Source organism: Bacillus rossius, chromosome 3, assembly GCF_032445375.1.
Source record: "Bacillus rossius redtenbacheri isolate Brsri chromosome 3, Brsri_v3, whole genome shotgun sequence".
In the NCBI taxonomy this organism is placed as follows: domain Eukaryota; kingdom Metazoa; phylum Arthropoda; class Insecta; order Phasmatodea; family Bacillidae; genus Bacillus; species Bacillus rossius.
Genome location: NC_086332.1, coordinates 69,464,183 through 69,485,018, shown reverse-complemented (window position 1 = coordinate 69,485,018; position 20,836 = coordinate 69,464,183). Strand labels below are relative to the sequence as shown.

The following is a 20,836-nucleotide window of genomic DNA, read 5'->3' as shown; positions in this document are numbered from 1 at the left end:
CATTCTCTTGTGGACATACTGTATCCAACCAGATCTCCCTTGGGCGAGAATCGAGTGATCTGACCACTCAACCACGGAGCACCCGCTTAAACTTGAGCAGGGGCGTAGCCAGGGGGGGGGGGGTTAGGGGTTCAAACCCCCCCCCCCCCCATCTTAGCACCAAATCTTTAATTAAAAATTCTTATTCATCACTCAAACAAATTTCATATTAAAAATTAATAAAAAATTTTGCCAATACAATATTTAAATTTAAGTACCGAAAACTGCTAAAATAGCACTATTTTACACCTTAAAATTCAAATTTTCCCGGGGGAGGACCCCCGGACCACCCGCTTTAATACGGGGAGGGCCATGCTTCTTAACACCCCCCCATACACGAATCCCGGCTACGCCACTGAACTTGAGGTGACCGGCCAGTATCCTGCGACTCGACGACCGCGGGGTTCGGCACTGCTCGGGCCTAGGGCGGCGGCGGGCAGGAGAAGTTGGGCCTCTTGAGCGGGATGCCGGTGGGCCCGTCGCTGGAGCGGCAGAGGCGGCGCGCCAGAGGGTGGCAGCCGCTGCGCGGGTTGCCCCAGCGGCCGCGGTAGGCCATCCAGCGCGGCTCGGAGTCGCCCACGAGCTGCAGGCGCCGCCAGGTGCGCCACGGCGCGCCGCGGCCCGCTTCGTCGTGCAGCCGCGGCACGGCCACGTACTGGTGCCGGCCTGCGCACACGCGCCCGCGGGGGGACCTCAGCCGATGGGACAACGCCATTTTTGACGTGAACACGTCTTTAAAATTGCTTCCATAGTGGGAGGCAATTAAAAAAAAAACGAATGTTAACAATCGGGGGGATACCGTTTAGTCTTGCAGCTACAAATCTATCATCTCCATCCAAAATTTAATCACGCCACTGGCTAGCTAAAGGATAAAATAAATTCGTTACGCTAAGTGAGGACTGTGACGCAGCGCGCGTGGTGGAGGTGGAAGCGCCGCCATTTTGAGGTCATTTTGCTGCGTATCGAGATTCCCATTTAGTATAATTTTTGACTCGGAGAAGCTACGACGTTCGTTTGAGTTTCAATCGTCAGCTCTCGTCAAAATCTATCGACTGCATATAAAAAACATTGGTGTAAAATAGTTTCAATGAATATATATGGTGTTAAAATTAAAAAAAAAATAGCGTATTTTATATTTTGTATAGAAAATATTACCTGTTGCGTACACGTATTCACGCACAACATACGGCTGTGTCCATGACACAGCCACACCCCATTTTTTTCATACAATTTATTTTTCAATAGGATAAAATTAAGTCTCTCAACGTGTCTGTCTGATTGTTGGTCGGGAGTGGATCTTAATCATGAGAGAGAAGTTGATTGTCCCTTGAGGTGTTGGAGCTGTTGCCAACTCTAGTATCCGAGACATGACCCCACACGTCAACGGAAAGGGTATCTGATCACTCGACACTTATTGCAATCCTCTGCCTCCTCGTGGCACCGATAGCGTTTTTGAAGAGGACTCTTCCGGGAGAAACCCAGCCTCAGGCATTCTCAGTAGCCGAAACAGGTACCAGAAATGGTGAAAGGGCTGAATCTGCAGGCAACGCCAGAAACGACAGAGGCCTCTCTGGGGGGGGATTTCAACTGCTGAGTCCCGGTGATGTTTGGTCCCAAAAACCTGTTTCCTAGTGATGAGATAATGATTCGTTTTATCAAAACTTTTTTTCGATAAACGTTAAAATAAAAATTAAACGATTTACAAACAATCTGAACGGATTCTATATTGTACCTACAAAGGGAGTTAATAATTTGTTTTGTTCTCCAACCCTCGTTTTTTCCACCCTTTGCAGTTATGTTTGGTCGTATCAAAAATGTATCTATTTAGACAAAATATTTTGATGTTTTTCCTACGAGTTATAATATGTTAAACGGCTGGGATATTGGTCATATTATGGGAGTCATGTGATTTTTCGGTTTTTCAAAAAACCTTCCCCATTTCTACCTCTGGTGGAATTTTGCACATTAATTATTTAGACCGAGATTTTACATTGCTATATTTTATGTATCAGTTTGGAAGTATTTTTTTTTTCAAACTTACGGCAGTTATCATGTCCATTAAAATGTTATATATATATATATATATATATATATATATATATATATATATAATAAACATTTGAGTTCGTGATGGTTTTGGGGTCTATGGACAGAGAAACAAAAACCTATATAAGAATTTTCAGAGTTGCACCATGGTAAATAGATAGTCTTCTTCGAAATCTATCTAATAACAAACTTAGATACTGTATATTATAAAATAACCAGAATGACATTTGTTCCTTACTTTTATTCGCTCTTTCAATGCTAAAACAGTTATTCCTGTAAAATAATTTTGGTAAACAAAAAGGGGCATATGAACTAATCTTAACTAATCTTAACGCCCACTCTGGATTCGAAATGGGAATTCCTGTCTTGCAAGTTGGCTGGCGTTCCATCAACTGCGATACGGAAGGATCTGAAGTGAAATGTCAAGGGCAGTTGGAAATCCATTTTTATGTTAATAATGAACTCAGTGTCGCCAAGATCTTGTACAGTATATATTCTATGCTAATAGTAGTATACGAATGGGGCTCCGGAAACAGGGTTCAGGGTGTGGTGCCGGTGCCGGTGTCCGCCATCTTGGATTTGTGACGTCACGGCAGCAAAAATTCCTCAAAATTCCTCAAAAATGACTCAAAATGACTCAAAATTTCCCCTTTTAAGAAAAAATATCCCGTTTTCGAGGGAAAAATTCCCGTTTCGAGGGAAAATTTCCCGATTTAGTCCTTAAAAATCCCAACGGCTAGAAATGTCCTGATAGAGGCTTAAGCATCCTTAACTCAAGCCTCAGTTAAGCCTCTATCAGGATGTGACCTTGACCTTTGACCTTGACCCCGACGGCCATCTTGAATCCACCATCTTGGATGACGTCATTTCGTTTTCTCGAACATTCCGGCATTGTGTTATCGGCCATTTTGAATTATGACGTCACCGTTGCAATTTCCGTTATGGCCGCCATCTTTAAATTTATTATCCGATTTTAATGAAAAAAAATTAAAAATTATAAAACAAATTAAATAATAAAATTTTTAATAAAATATTTAAAAAACAAACATTTACAACACGGAGCTCGGAGTCCTCGGTTCAAACCCGACGAGTGCAAAAAAATAAAAATGGCGACCGATCCTTCCCCCGCGGTGGCTGCAGGCATACTAACTCCCTCCACTTTTTTTTTCAAAGCACATATATATCGTCAGGTAGTATGACGTCATGTCCGCCATCTTGTCCTCGTCTGCTGGAAGCCATCATCAGTGTATCGTCGGCGAGAGTGCGCTGACGCCATGTTAGTTTAATTCTTATCCGCTAGAGTGCAGTAATCATTTATTATTGCTGTGACACCCGACATATTGTCATTTGGCCGCCATCTTGAAAATCCATAATTATTTAGCTAGAAATTCGGGGAAAATTCCAATATTCATAAACAAAAATTTGTAATGAATATACTGATTAAATCGGTGGATTCCTGTCCATGGTACGATCTAGGACGATGCAAAAAAAATTAAATATAACATCAATTTAACATAATAGTAACAGGTTCGAGGAATTAAACGCCACAAGTTCTTTTACAAACATAATATTTATTACATAATTTCTATTCTACTACAGGATCATTTGCGAAAGCCAGCAATCTTATAATCATTTAGTTCCGCAGCGGTGTGAAATGACTAATTCTTAGTTCCAATCGGTTTATACTAGACAGAGTCCAGCCAGAACCTTTACAGACATAGTCCACCTCTTCTTGACAGAGTTTCTGGATACCGTTTTTAACAGTTTGCTTCACATCGTTAGAACTGTAAATTACTGCAGCCGATGTCTTGAATGCACACTTCTTCACTTTGTCATCGAACGGATATGGCTTTCCATATATACAGTCCAACCACAAGTTATATTTCAAAGGTCCGTTTGTTGCTACATCATCAGTAAGCTGATTGATTATGTACTCTCTGATATCATCAAGAAAATTACAAATGTCTTTCGACTCACCTAACGTATTTAAATAATAGTAGTCCTTCAATGTTGCACGAAATGCAGACTGCGCCAAGTAGAAGCCATTATCGTTCACTTGTAATGCGCCGAACACAGTCTTAGGTTTATTTTCCTGTTCAGACGTCATACCAATCGGTTGCTGCACATCGGTTTTCTTGCTTGTACGCTCACGAGCCTTCAACCTAAACCGAGGAGTCGAAATTTCTGCAGGTAGTTCAGCAGTAGGCACACGGACTTCACCTTTACAGTTTTTCGCATGTCGTCGCAAATTATCAATTCGAGTAAACCATTCATGACACTCATCACATCGAAACTTCATGCGAGATGGATTCTTCGTGCATTTGCTCCGCTCATGTCTTCGTGCATCATGAGCAAATGCGAACGACGTATCACAGTAGCTGCAAGGATACCGTGGTAATGAAGACGAACCTTTCAGACCCGATCCAGATACTGACGTTGCAACAGTAGTACCATTTCCAGGCATTCTCTTATGCACATCGATGCATCGTTGTTGCGACGAAACCTTTACTTTCTGCCGCACAGCAGGACCTTTGCATGCCTTCATGTGCGTTTTCATATTATCTTTTCTGGCAAACTGCTTATGACATTTCTCACAAACAAACATTTTACGATATAGGTTCTTGGCACATTCGCTCCTCTCGTGCCGCCGAGCATTGCTGTTGTTTGAGAAAATCTTGTTGCAGTAACAGCACCGATGTTCGTTAGTTGTTGTCGATTCGGCATCCATTGAAGTCTCCATTGAGGTCGTATCGTCGATCGTCGTGGTTTCCTGCACATCCAGCTCAGTAGTCATTAAGCTATCTTCTGCTGGCGGTACCACGTCTGTTGAAGTCTCCTCCAGTGTTGACATCGACGTTGCCAACGGGATCTACTCCACCATCGTCGACGCTGACGTCATGGTTCCCGTAGACGATGGTACAACGTCCATCGAGTTCGGCGTTAAAGTCAGTAAAGATGCCATCGAGTTCTCAAGAACAGGTAATTACGCGACTTATGCACCAGATGAAATAATCTAGGTGATCCTTACACCGTCGACGACAGTAACAAACTAAGCATCCTGTTGTCTAGAGCTCGCTTATATATACATGCACCGTATGGAACAATACGCTAGTCAAATCAAGAACCATTTACAATAATACTAGAGTCAAAACAACATTAAAAATAGAAGGACCATCAACGAAAAGGCAGCACATTTGGAAGCACCGACAACGAAAAGGCAGCACATTTGGAAGCACCGACAACGAAAAGGCAGCACATTTGGAAGCACCGACAACGAAAAGGCAGCACATTTGGAAGCACCGACAACGAAAAGGCAGCACATTTGGAAGCACCGACAACGAAAAGGCAGCACATTTGGAAGCACCGACAACGAAAAGGCAGCACATTTGGAAGCACCGACTACGAAAAGGCAGCACATTTGGAACCACCGACTACGAAAAGGCAGCGCATTTGGAAGCACCGACAACGAAAAGGCAGCACATTTGGAAGCACCGACAACGAAAAGGCAGCACATTTGGAAGCACAGACAACGAAAAGGCAGCACATTTGGAAGCACCGACTACGAAAAGGCAGCACATTTGGAAGCACCGACAACGAAAAGGCAGCACATTTGGAAGCACCGACAACGAAAAGGCAGCACATTTGGAAGCACCGACAACGAAAAGGCAGCACATTGGAAGCACCGAAAACGAAAAGGCAGCACATTTGGAAGCACCGACAACGAAAAGGCAGCACATTTGGAAGCACCGACTACGAAAAGGCAGCACATTTGGAAGCACCGTTATCGAAAAGGCAGCACATTTGGAAGCACCGACAACTAAAAGGCAGCACATTTGGAAGCACCGACAACGAAAAGGCAGCACATTCTGAAGCACCGACAACGAAAAGGCAGCACATTTGGAAGCACCGACTACGAAAAGGCAGCACATTTGGAAGCACCGTCATCGAAAAGGCAGCACATTTGGAAGCACCGACAACGAAAAGGCAGCACATTTGGAAGCACCGACAACGTAAAGGCAGCACATTTGGAAGCACCGACAACGAAAAAGGAACACATTTGGAAGCACCGACTACGAAAAGGCAGCACATTTGGAAGCACCGACAACGAAAAGGCAGCACATTTGGAAGCACCGACAACGAAAAGGCAGCACATTTGGAAGCACCGACTACGAAAAGGCAGCACATTTGGAAGCACCGACTACGAAAAGGCAGCACATTTGGAAGCACCGACAACGAAAAGGCAGCACATTTGGAAGCACCGACAACGAAAAGGCAGCACATTTGGAAGCACCGACTACGAAAAGGCAGCACATTTGGAAGCACCGACAACGAAAAGGCAGCACATTTGGAAGCACCGACAACGAAAAGGCAGCACATTTGGAAGCACCGACTACGAAAAGGCAGCACATTTGGAAGCACCGACTACGAAAAGGCAGCACATTTGGAAGCACCGACTACGTAAAGGCAGCACATTTGGAAGCACCGACAACGAAAAGGCAGCACATTTGGAAGCACCGACAACGAAAAGGCAGCACATTTGGAAGCACCGACAACGAAAAGGCAGCACATTTGGAAGCACCGACAACGAAAAGGCAGCACATTTGGAAGCACCGCCAACGAAAAGGCAGCACATTTTGGATGCATCATCGAATAAGGAAGCACATTTGGAAGCTCCATCAACTAAAAAAGGCAAAAAGGAAGCACAAGTTACGAGATCTAAGTCTTAGTAAGAATTCATAATACAAGAAATAAAAACATTACATTCTTATAATTTAAATTATTTATTTTATTGCTTTACATTATACAAATGCAAGTAAAACAAGTCAATATTGTATGTAGCCAGCATTCCTCAGTTCCTTGAGTATGAAGGATATTTCTTTGATGCACGAATAGTTTCCTGCACAAAGCGAACCATGTAGAAGTCTTAGCCGGTCAACCAATATGTTTGGATCTTTCCATGATGTGTAATCATTCTCTTCTACCACCATCTTCCTTGCACCTTTATAAAAAATATTTTGATCTCTGGTGTCTTCCGTTTTACCACCAACCTCAGGGTAACTTTCATGTTTGAGACGGTGATCATCACAAGCTTGATCAGATTTATTTAATATATCACGTCGTTTCCATCGTTTCGGTCTCAGGACACCGCCACATTCTTCGATCTTGGCAGCTTTAGGTGCTTCATCATAGTCTATGTCTTTGTCAACAGCCTCAGAGTCACTGTAACAATCACCGTAGAAGGAATCGTCTTCACCCAATTTACCGTAATAATTCGATGTTGATGATGTGTAAGTGTCTTCATCGTCTTCATGCTTCCTTTTTAGGAGTCCATCATTTTTACAAAGTAGGAAAGATCTACTTGAATTCGGCTGGAATATATTCTCACTTTTCACGTTAAGGATTCTTCCATTGTCTTCATTCTTCCGTAAATCATCAACCTTCTTCAATTTAAGTTCTTTGTCGAGATCGGAAGAGCCAAGAAAATTATTGTCGTAATGCAGATCACTCTTCCTTAGGCTAGTAGATTCATCGTTGTCCTCTAGCTTGTACGCAGGCTTGGCGCTACAAGTTCTGCCATGTCTTTTTAGGCTCTCTCTCCGCGTAAACGAATTGCTACATCGAACACAACTTATCATATTGCGCAGTGGATTTTTAACACAGTCATTCTTCTCGTGTTGTCTTTTATTCTTTCTCAAGATAAACTCTTTACTGCAAAACTTACACCTATGTTCTTTCGATACAGCGTCAGATCCCAAATCGGAATTCATATTAGTTACTGAGACTAATGTCAGATACCAATTGAGTGTTTTAAATTAGATTCAATACTTAAATAGAAATTTTTTCATATTTCATCAGCGAGAATTAATATATCTCATGCAAAAGTACTTTATGCATGTAGTTCTGCTTTTCAACAACAGATGTCGCCACATGTTACTTGCAGGTAAATAATATTTAGTTATTTTATGCGGGATGCGGGATGCTCACTAACGATCGCAAAAGAAGGATGGCTTCGTTAGACTCCAAGGAAAAGGAAGTTCGTCTTGCATGTTGGTGCTCCACAGATGTCTCATGGCGTAATATTAATTTGACTGAGTAATGATAGTTGTTAATTCCACCTGATAAAAATATTGCAAATTTTGATTTAGTAGCATAAATTATCGAATTAAATGTAACTCCAAATAAAATGACATGTCCAATTAAAACAAAAAAAAATCCATGCAGAGAGCGGTTTCTCAGAATAGTCAGAAACACTTGAAGAAACCACAGGAATGATTGCAAGAACACGGGAAAAACCATCAAAATATTGTCAAGAATGATCAGGAACACACTGAGAAAACCACTATAATATTAACAATAATAATCGGAAGCACACGGAGAAAACCATCATAATATTGACCAGATTAATCAGAAGCACACAGAGAAAACCACCACATGTTTTCTTTGATATCATAAAATTACAAGAAAAAATATTTAAAAATAAAAATAAATTAATAAAAAATTTAAAAAAATAAAAAAAATGCATAAATTTCTGGCTTGTACAAGAACTCTATCTTTGCTCAACAATGATAAGTTTACAAGCTAGCAGAAACTGTTTATGCATTTTTTTTATTTTTTTAAAATTTTTATTAATTTATTTTTATTTTTAAATATTTTTTTTTGTAATTTTATGATATCAAAGAAAACATGTGGTGGTTTTCTCTGTGTGCTTCCGATTAATCTGGTCAATATTATGATGGTTTTCTCCGTGTGCATCCGATTATTATTGTTAATATTATAGTGGTTTTCTCAGTGTGCTCCTGATTATTCTTGACAATATTTTGATGGTTTTTCCCGTGTTCTTGCAATCATTCCTGTGGTTTCTTTAAGTGTTTCTGACTATTCTGAGAAACCGCTCTCTGCATGGATTTTTTTTTTTTGTTTTAATGAGACATGTCATTTTATTTGGAGTTACATTTAATTCGATAATTTATGCTACTAAATCAAAACTTGCAATATTTTTATCAGGTGGAATTAACAACTATCATTACTCAGTCAAATTAATATTACGCCATGAGACATCTGTGGAGCACCAACATGCAAGACGAACTTCCTTTTCCTTGGAGTCTAACGAAGCCATCCTTCTTTTGCGATCGTTAGTGAGCATCCCGCATCCCGCATAAAATAACTAAATATTATTTACCTCCAATTAAAATGTGGCGACATCTGTCTTTGAAAAGCAGAACTACATGCATAAAGTACTTTTGCATGAGATATATTAATTCTCGCTGATGAAATATGAAAAAATTTCTATTTAAGTATTGAATCTAATTTAAAACACTCAATTGGTATCTGACATTAGTCTCAGTAACTAATATGAATTCCGATTTGGGATCTGACGCTGTATCAAAAGAACAAAGGTGTAAGTTTTGCAGTAAAGAGTTTATCTTGAGAAAGAATAAAAGACAACACGAGAAGAATGACTGTGTTAAAAATCCACTGCGCAATATGATAAGTTGTGTTCGATGTAGCAAGTCGTTTACGCGGAGAGAGAGCCTAAAAAGACATGGCAGAACTTGTAGCGCCAAGCCTGCGTACAAGCTAGAGGACAACGATGAATCTACTAGCCTAAGGAAGAGTGATCTGCATTACGACAATAATTTTCTTGGCTCTTCCAATCTCGACAAAGAACTTAAATTGAAGAAGGTTGATGATTTACGGAAGAATGAAGACAATGGAAGAATCCTTAACGTGAAAAGTGAGAATATATTCCAGCCGAATTCAAGTAGATCTTTCCTACTTTGTAAAAAATGATGGACTCCTAAAAAGGAAGCATGAAGACGATGAAGAGACTTACACAGCATCAACATCGAATTATTACGGTATATTGGGTGAAGACGATTCCTTCTACGGTGATTGTTACAGTGACTCTGAGGCTGTTGACAAATACATAGACTATGATGAAGCACCTAAAGCTGCCAAGATCGAAGAATGTGGCGGTGTCCTGAGACCGAAACGATGGAAACGAAGTGATATATTAAATAAATCTGATCAAGCTTGTGATGATCACCGTCTCAAACATGAAAGTTACCCTGAAGTTGGTGGTAAAACGGAAGACACCAGAGATCATAATATTTATTATAAAGGTGCAAGGAAGATGGTGGTAGAAGAGAATGATTACACATCATGGAAAGATCCAAACATATTGGTTGACCGGCTAAGACTTCTACATGGTTCGCTTTGTGCAGGAAACTATTCGTGCATCAAAGAAATATCCTTCATACTCAAGGAACTGAGGAATGCTGGCTACATACAATATTGACTTGTTTTACTTGCATTTGTATAATGTAAAGCAATAAAATGAATAATTTAAATTATAAGAATGTAATGTTTTTATTTCTTGTATTATGATTTCTTACTAAGACTTAGATCTCGTAACTTGTGCTTCCTTTTTGCCTTTTTTAGTTGATGGAGCTTCCAAATGTGCTTCCTTATTCGATGATGCATCCAAAATGTGCTGCCTTTTCGTTGGCGGTGCTTCCAAATGTGCTGCCTTTTCGTTGTCGGTGCTTCCAAATGTGCTGCCTTTTCGTTGTCGGTGCTTCCAAATGTGCTGCCTTTTCGTTGTCGGTGCTTCCAAATGTGCTGCCTTTTCGTTGTCGGTGCTTCCAAATGTTTTCCTTTACGTAGTCGGTGCTTCCAAATGTGCTGCCTTTTCGTTGTCGGTGCTTCCAAATGTGCTGCCTTTACGTTGTCGGTGCTTCCAAATGTGCTGCCTTTTCGTTGTCGGTGCTTCCAAATGTGCTGCCTTTTCGATGACGGTGCTTCCAAATGTGCTGCCTTTTCGTAGTCGGTGCTTCCAAATGTGCTGCCTTTTCGTTGTCGGTGCTTCCAAATGTGCTGCCTTTTCGTTGTCGGTGCTTCCAAATGTGCTGCCTTTTAGTTGTCGGTGCTTCCAAATGTGCTGCTTTTTCGATGACGGTGCTTCCAAATGTGCTGCCTTTTCGTAGTCGGTGCTTCCAAATGTGCTGCCTTTTCGTTGTCGGTGCTTCCAAATGTGCTGCCTTTTCGTTTTCGGTGCTTCCAATGTGCTGCCTTTTCGTTGTCGGTGCTTCCAAATGTGCTGCCTTTTCGTTGTCGGTGCTTCCAAATGTGCTGCCTTTTCGTTGTCGGTGCTTCCAAATGTGCTGCCTTTTCGTAGTCGGTGCTTCCAAATGTGCTGCCTTTTCGTTGTCGGTGCTTCCAAATGTGCTGCCTTTTCGTTGTCGGTGCTTCCAAATGTGCTGCCTTTTCGTTGTCGGTGCTTCCAAATGTGCTGCCTTTTCGTAGTCGGTGGTTCCAAATGTGCTGCCTTTTCGTAGTCGGTGCTTCCAAATGTGCTGCTTTTTCGTTGTCGGTGCTTCCAAATGTGCTGCCTTTTCGTTGTCGGTGCTTCCAAATGTGCTGCCTTTTCGTTGTCGGTGCTTCCAAATGTGCTGCCTTTTCGTTGTCGGTGCTTCCAAATGTGCTGCCTTTTCGTTGATGGTCCTTCTATTTTTAATGTTGTTTTGACTCTAGTATTATTGTAAATGGTTCTTGATTTGACTAGCGTATTGTTCCATACGGTGCATGTATATATAAGCGAGCTCTAGACAACAGGATGCTTAGTTTGTTACTGTCGTCGACGGTGTAAGGATCACCTAGATTATTTCATCTGGTGCATAAGTCGCGTAATTACCTGTTCTTGAGAACTCGATGGCATCTTTACTGACTTTAACGCCGAACTCGATGGACGTTGTACCATCGTCTACGGGAACCATGACGTCAGCGTCGACGATGGTGGAGTAGATCCCGTTGGCAACGTCGATGTCAACACTGGAGGAGACTTCAACAGACGTGGTACCGCCAGCAGAAGATAGCTTAATGACTACTGAGCTGGATGTGCAGGAAACCACGACGATCGACGATACGACCTCAATGGAGACTTCAATGGATGCCGAATCGACAACAACTAACGAACATCGGTGCTGTTACTGCAACAAGATTTTCTCAAACAACAGCAATGCTCGGCGGCACGAGAGGAGCGAATGTGCCAAGAACCTATATCGTAAAATGTTTGTTTGTGAGAAATGTCATAAGCAGTTTGCCAGAAAAGATAATATGAAAACGCACATGAAGGCATGCAAAGGTCCTGCTGTGCGGCAGAAAGTAAAGGTTTCGTCGCAACAACGATGCATCGATGTGCATAAGAGAATGCCTGGAAATGGTACTACTGTTGCAACGTCAGTATCTGGATCGGGTCTGAAAGGTTCGTCTTCATTACCACGGTATCCTTGCAGCTACTGTGATACGTCGTTCGCATTTGCTCATGATGCACGAAGACATGAGCGGAGCAAATGCACGAAGAATCCATCTCGCATGAAGTTTCGATGTGATGAGTGTCATGAATGGTTTACTCGAATTGATAATTTGCGACGACATGCGAAAAACTGTAAAGGTGAAGTCCGTGTGCCTACTGCTGAACTACCTGCAGAAATTTCGACTCCTCGGTTTAGGTTGAAGGCTCGTGAGCGTACAAGCAAGAAAACCGATGTGCAGCAACCGATTGGTATGACGTCTGAACAGGAAAATAAACCTAAGACTGTGTTCGGCGCATTACAAGTGAACGATAATGGCTTCTACTTGGCGCAGTCTGCATTTCGTGCAACATTGAAGGACTACTATTATTTAAATACGTTAGGTGAGTCGAAAGACATTTGTAATTTTCTTGATGATATCAGAGAGTACATAATCAATCAGCTTACTGATGATGTAGCAACAAACGGACCTTTGAAATATAACTTGTGGTTGGACTGTATATATGGAAAGCCATATCCGTTCGATGACAAAGTGAAGAAGTGTGCATTCAAGACATCGGCTGCAGTAATTTACAGTTCTAACGATGTGAAGCAAACTGTTAAAAACGGTATCCAGAAACTCTGTCAAGAAGAGGTGGACTATGTCTGTAAAGGTTCTGGCTGGACTCTGTCTAGTATAAACCGATTGGAACTAAGAATTAGTCATTTCACACCGCTGCGGAACTAAATGATTATAAGATTGCTGGCTTTCGCAAATGATTCTGTAGTAGAATAGAAATTATGTAATAAATATTATGTTTGTAAAAGAACTTGTGGCGTTTAATTCCTCGAACCTGTTACTATTATGTTAAATTGATGTTATATTTAATTTTTTTTGCATCGTCCTAGATCGTACCATGGACAGGAATCCACCGATTTAATCAGTATATTCATTACAAATTTTTGTTTATGAATATTGGAATTTTCCCCGAATTTCTAGCTAAATAATTATGGATTTTCAAGATGGCGGCCAAATGACAATATGTCGGGTGTCACAGCAATAATAAATGATTACTGCACTCTAGCGGATAAGAATTAAACTAACATGGCGTCAGCGCACTCTCGCCGACGATACACTCATGATGGCTTCCAGCAGACGAGGACAAGATGGCGGACATGACGTCATACTACCTGACGATATATATATGCTTTGAAAAAAAAAGTGGAGGGAGTTAGTATGCCTGCAGCCACCGCGGGGGAAGGATCGGTCGCCATTTTTATTTTTTTGCACTCGTCGGGTTTGAACCGAGGACTCCGAGCTCCGTGTTGTAAATGTTTGTTTTTTAAATATTTTATTAAAAATTTTATTATTTAATTTGTTTTATAATTTTTAAATTTTTTTCATTAAAATAGGATAATAAATTTAAAGATGGCGGCCGTAACGGAAATTGCAACGGTGACGTCATAATTCAAAATGGCCGATAACACAATGCCGGAATGTTCGAGAAAACGAAATGACGTCATCCAAGATGGTGGATCCAAGATGGCCGTCGGGGTCAAGGTCAAAGGTCAAGGTCACATCCTGATAGAGGCTTAACTGAGGCTTGAGTTAAGGATGCTTAAGCCTCTATCAGGACATTTCTAGCCGTTGGGATTTTTAAGGACTAAATCGGGAAATTTTCCCTCGAAACGGGAATTTTTCCCTCGAAAACGGGAAATTTTTTCTTAAAACGGGAAATTTTGAGTCATTTTGAGTCATTTTTGAGGAATTTTGAGGAATTTTTGCTGCCGTGACGTCACAAATCCAAGATGGCGGACACCGGCACCGGCACCATACCCTGAACCCTGTTTCCGGAGCCCCATTCGTATACTACTGCTAATTGTTCCCTTTTCTCTATGTGGTTGAAAATTCATAGTAACATTTATATGGTAGGCGAAACACACTATCCGTACTAATCCGTACATATCTCTTATTCATAAAATCCAATATCATTCAATTTTTTTTTAAAATTCCTTTAAGAGAAATTGTTACAAAGCTTCAAAAATGTTAATTACTGAAACTAAACTCTTTTGTAGTTTCAAAATATTATGAGTTTTGGATAAAAATTCTGGGTTGGCTGTATTTTGGACTACAGCCACCGGGGGTTTGATTAATGAATTTCCATTTCTGAACTGGAATGTTGCATATGAAATAAATAAAATAATTAATTTAACAAAATGAATGTTGCTTTATTTTTTTACGTAAATTCTATAACGTCTTTCTTGATGGCTGGGCGGCCACACAACAAAAATTGCGACAGCAAAAAAAAAAAAAAAAAAACGGCTGAGGCTCGATCGAGCGAAAATTTCGCGTCTCGTTTGGGTGCTCGCTTTGACCCACTGGCTCATTTCTCTAGGCTACTTTTTGCACATTTAATTGCTTCTACTCGAGCGATTTCACTTGTTTTCTTTCTTTTCTCGAACATAATCTCTTTTCGTTAGGCATTTGGCGGTTAATGGCTCCAAAACCAAAGTTAGTATTTTTATAGATATTCTACTCAACTAGCACCACTCAATACTCACTCATGAGCCACTTAAAGTTCAAATCACGCAATCGGTTTATTACCTTCGCCGTCACAGCTCTCACTGACTTTAATTCGACGCTCCCTACCAACGCTCATTACGTCATCACTGTAATTATTAACCCGATGAGTCATACATAACAATCACGAGAAAAGTCTGCTCTACTATGATAAATTTAATTCAACTTTGTAACTATCATAGTTTACGAGTTTTGGTGGTGTCAAATCCTCACCCGAAGTGACACCCAACCCGAGATTAAATACATAACAATCACGAGAAAAGTCTGCTCTACTATGATAAATTTAATTCAACTTTGTAACTTTCATAGTTTACGAGTTTTGGTGGTGTCAAATCCTCACCCGAAGTGACACCCAACCCGAGATTAAAAACATAGCCTACATGTTCCTGTCGGAAATTCATATCAAAACTGTTCAGGTGAAATAATTTACACAATAATTTCATAAAGATATTCAACAGTAGCTACTAGAGTTTAATTACATTTTAAACCTTATGTTGCATATTTAAAACTCCAGTTAATATTTTTCATTGTTGTCAAGCGAGAAAATACATTGAATTAATAACAGGAGATATTTTTTTTTACTATGTCTGAGTAACCTATCACGTTCACATTCGGTTGACCGACCGTGTTTGTTATCGTGGTAGCTGTTTCATTATGATAGAGCAGTTTTAAAATCTCTTTTAAATTTAATTTCCTAACGGTTATCAGTTTTTTTCCGTAAGTAAAAATAAGCGTATTAATTTCTTTATTTTCAGGTTTTTAGATCTCAATAACTTTTTGTAATATCTACTTGTAAGCTATGTAATTATAATGAAGGTTTTTGTCAGACAATTTTTCTGAAATGGAATGCAATTTATTTGGAATTTTTTCCGCAAAGAAGCAATTTTTAATTCAAATTTCCTGAAAAATGGTTTGCGAATCCCTATGTACGTTGCATTACCAATTTAGAGTAATCTACAGATTACATTTTACAATCTATAAAATGTTTGAATCTTTCTGATACCACACCATAATCCCTTAGACATTCCAGCAGATTTCACTGACATTTAAACTGTTCATGATAAAAAATCTTTACAAACTTCTCTACACAAGTATATATTACTTTCACATCTTCCGTTGCGAGGCTCCCTAAATTTTTACCACATTCTGTATAGTAACAGAAGATGATAAAAAATACCTTTACTAAATAAAAATAGGCCTACTATCCAAGCACACACTGCCTGGTCTGTAACTCGTGTTCTCAATTTACTTCATACTACTTTAAGAAGAATTTGGCCTATGAGTGTTTAGCAAGAAAGTGTGTTAGCCATAATTAATGGTAACGCTATAATATATCACAAACATGTGAATGGTTATTTTCAAAATAGGTTGTTACAAAATATTTAATAGTCTTATAATATAATAAATACTCAGCTACTCTAAACAGATAATTTCCTTTCTAATAATTATTAAAACTACAGTCTCAAAAAAGATAAAATCTGTTTGGAAGTAACATGAAACAGAAACGTGCGCTTTATAACACTTTATTCCACAAATGACAAAAAAATGTTGCATTTTCTTTTGGATATTGACGTCCATTATGTGGTAGTATTATTTGCTAATAAGTAGAAAGCACGATAATTTAACGTGTACCTATATTTAGCAGCGGAGTAGACTATGTTTATACAAACGTTTGATGATCGGACCAAAGTTAACTGGATTTGCCTGAGTGACTGAGCTAGTAATAAAACGTTAAGTGATGTGAATTCAACAAAAGGCGAAAATTTTTTTTTGCGTGGAAGCTAACAATAATCACAAATATTATCGCCCCTAAACTTGTATTGGACTTCAGACCAAAATATTAGTATGCTTATTTTGTAAAAAAAAAAAAAAAAACCTGGAAACTACAAAAAAGAATTTATTTGTGGTGTCTGGAAAGATTCCAAAATGTGGTGTAAAATCAAATTGATGTCATGTCTTTTTTAGGTGCTGTCTATTGCACCTTCTTTCCGGGTTACACATAATTTGGTCAGATGTTTTTAAGATGTTTATCATTTGCTTTTATTTCTTCCAGGGCGTGTAAAATACCCCGTTAGCCAATGACGATGGATTTTAAAGGGTACAATCAACATTCTATACTGTCAACAAATAACAACGTGAGTTTGCCGGCCACAACTTTTAACATTGAGTAGTGTACTTATGTCGGTTTTGGGACAGGGTGGTGGGTAAGGTGGGAGGTCCGGGTCAATGATCAGAGCTTGAGATCAGCCATCTTAGATTATAGAGGTCTTAACATAACCCCCAAACCTTGATCTCTAACCTGAATTAGACACTTCAAGCAAAACTTGATCCCTCGTCTGAAATTTGACACCAAAATTACATTTATACCTTCAAACTATACATATACATATATGAATCTAGAACGTTCCAGACCCCATAATTTTGGATCCTGTAACATCCCGCCAGACCAGATTATAATTATGCAGTCGCCATTTAAGATTTAATCAAATTTGTTTAAAATGTGCATCACCTAGTTAAGAATCTTTAGTTTAGATCCAACGTAACCAATTGAATAATTAAAATTCTAATTAGTACAAATCTTTAAATAATTAAATTTAAAAACCACACAGAATGGATACGGAGTTCTTTGATCGATCCTCACGAAACCAAATTATTTTTAAAATAACATAAGAGTTCATTCTGTGTTCTTGTTTCATACCAGACGAGGATAATTTGTTAAAGTATAAAAAATAAATTTTTAAAAATTGGTTGTCTGTAAAGTCGGTTTACGGACGATAGTTTAACGTGACAAAGTCATAACAAAACATTGATGAAATGATTACATACTTTTATGAATAAAATTAAATCATTTAATTTTAATAATAAAGGAATACATACTTGAAATTATACTAATAATCAGATTTTTAAAATGCAACAATAGTGAACCTTTATTGCCGAAATTGTTGTTGTAATAAGCAATGAAAACCACATTTTTTCACTTCACTTTATAAACAGTCGACGAAACAGTTCACGTGTAGATGACCTGTAGTTAATTTTAAAAACTGGCGTTTAGCTATAAAGTTTAAATATAATTATGAACAAGTTTTCATATAAATAAATTGTAAACAAATATCTATCATCAATTATATGAATCACCACAATTTTTTAGTCAATTGTAACTTGACCTATTATTACTGCACTCACCGACAGATGCTAATTTATTTTAATAATTAAAGAATAAATACTTGAAATTATACTAGTAATCTGATTTTTAAAATGCAAGAATAATTAACCTTTATTGCCGAAATTGCTGTTGTAATAAGCAATGAAAACCACATTAACTTTTCACTTCACTTTATAAACAGTCGACGGAACAGTTTACGTGTCGTGGATAGATAGCTCGATTCGTTCGGTTCGCGTCCGTCACCATAGATAGTAGCACCATAAGGGAATAATATTATTTCGTTTTTATAATACGATTTAATAACAAATACGCATCCCAAATACACCAAATTTATTTATAATGTGTTACAATATGTTTTAAAACATTGTGCAAAATATCCCGGGTGTAATTTGAATTATTATGAGTAACTGTAAAACACCATTGTTCGTACAAAAACGTATTTGAAAATTCAACATTACTTTTAAATAACCGTACCGATTGTACTGAAAATCGGTGGACGATCGTTAAATTACATAATATTTATAATTTAAACTACGAAAACATGATTGAAAAGTCAAATCGATGGTTGTTCCAATCGAGTGGAAGAGAGATAGATGCGGCGCAAGCGTACAATGAGCGTAACGGGACATAACGAAGTGGGACAATGTGCGTTACGGGACACTTTTTCGTGCGTGCAACCGGCGTTCATCGATTTATTAGACGTTGTCACGTCAAAAATAAATTAATATTTTCCTACAAAAAATTCTTGTAAAGGATTTTGGAAGTAATTTGTTTGATCTTCAATGTATACAAATACACACACATATAGTCTCTTCGACAACTGAACCCACAATTTCTACCAAGACTATATGACAGCCGCCAGTGTGATGTCATAGCAGCAATATTAGGTGCCGGCATTTTGATTATCTTGTCGCCTGTTAGAGTATACTACCGCCAAACTGTTTCGTTTGTTACCCAATAGAATGCACTGTTTCAATCACCAGATAATTTAGTATCACACTTATGCCATATTATAGGCCCCCTTAAGCAATATATTAAAAATATTAAAACACTTACTTAAAGGACTCATTCTAAAAAAAATTTAAAATTAAACATTTAATATCTGATTTGATTTGCTCGATTGTAGTCGTTAGTTCTAACCAAAAACACGGCAAAATTAATCATACGAGTAGTATAAAAATATGCTTAAAATGCCTTTTATTCATTACGTAACATCGTGCAAATTAATTTGCATTACACATAATCTCTAAATTCAAAGATATTGTAACTCTTTATACCATCCTTAGGCATCCTATATAGATAACCATACATGATGTGACATTCTATAACAAGTGGCCATCGTGACGAGGGAAAACGAAGGGCACTCACCTGGCTTGACACTGAAACCATGAAAGCAGGAAGGCATTTACCGGGCTGGGCCCAGAAACCAGGGAGCCAGAGAGACACTCACTGGCTGGGCCCTGAAATCATGAAGGCAAGAAGCTGTTTACCGGGCTGGGCCCAGAAACCTGTTGGCCAGAGAGACACTCACTCAGCTGGGCACTGACAACATGTAGGGAAGAAGGCATTTACTTGGCTGGAACCAGAAACCAGGGAGCCAGAGAGACACTAACTGGCTGGGCCCTGAAATCATGAAGGCAAGAATCTGTTTACCGGGCTGGGCCCAGAAACCAGGTGGCCAGAGAGACATTTAGCTGGGCCCTGACAACGTGTAGGGAAGAAGGCATTTACTTGGCTGTGACCAGAAACCAGGGAGCCAGAGACACTCGCCTCGCTTGGCCCAGAAACCAGGGAGCCAGAGAGACACTCACCCGGCTGGGCCTAGAACCCATGATGGCAGGAAGGCAATAACCGGGCTGTGACCAGAAACCAGGGAGCCAGAGACACTCGCCTCGCTGGGCCCAGAAACCGGGGAGCCAGAGAGACACTCACCCGGGTGGGCCTAGTAACCATGATGGCAGGAAGGCAATAACCGGGCTGTGACCAGAAACCAGGGAGCCAGAGACACTCGCCTCGCTGGGCCCAGAAACCAGGGAGCCAGAGAGACACTCACCCGGCTGGGCCCAGAGGCCGTGGGAGCCCCTGGCGGCGAACAGCTCCGGGTGTCCGCGGGGCGCGGCCAGCTCCACCCTGGCCGGGAAGGCCGGTCGCTGCAGCACGCCGCGCCGCACCTCCTGCCGCTCCAGCACGAAGCCGGAGGAAGCCGCGTCGAAGACGTAGTAGGCGCCCGCGTCGTGCGCCGACACGTACATCTGCGTGGGCGGTCCGCTGCCCTGCGTCCACCGCATCAAGGGGCTTTCACACGCTGTGCCATATTGCAATCTGTTTACTGTCACTGCAATACTTCTGGAACCAATTTTTGACCTTAAATTCACGAACAACTCTGAACACAAAAAATATATATGGATATTTGTAAATTTTTTCAAAAATGTTTGTTACCTTGAACATCATCTTTAAAAAAATTGCAGTATAGTTTCGCTAATCCGGATTCCGTTCGTCCCGAGATCTGGCTAATGACAGGATTTATAATAAATGCTATGTCTATCTTAAATTAGTTTGTACCTTAAAACTTAGGAGTAGTAAAGGAATGTATTTCCTGGGACACGGGTCCGGGGCGAGGATTGAAGATTGTTTACATTGTGACGTTACGGCCGCCATCTTGGATGAGCGTAACGGGACAACGCGTAACTGGACACAGCGTAACGGGACATAACG

At 39.9% G+C, this 20,836-nt stretch overlaps 1 protein-coding gene across 1 annotated transcript in view; it reads right to left on the bottom strand.

Annotated features, from left to right (window-relative positions):
- Window positions 1-372: 372 nt before the first annotated feature.
- The window catches only part of LOC134530861 (uncharacterized), a 75,495-nt gene continuing 55,031 nt past the window's right edge, over window positions 373-20,836 (bottom strand). The window contains exons 4-5 of the mRNA XM_063366124.1: window positions 20,175-20,394; window positions 373-705 (exon numbers count right to left, since the gene is read on the bottom strand). Of these exons, the coding sequence (XP_063222194.1) occupies window positions 461-705; window positions 20,175-20,394 (465 nt within the window). The 3' untranslated portion in view covers window positions 373-460. The remainder of the gene's footprint in view (window positions 706-20,174; window positions 20,395-20,836) is intronic.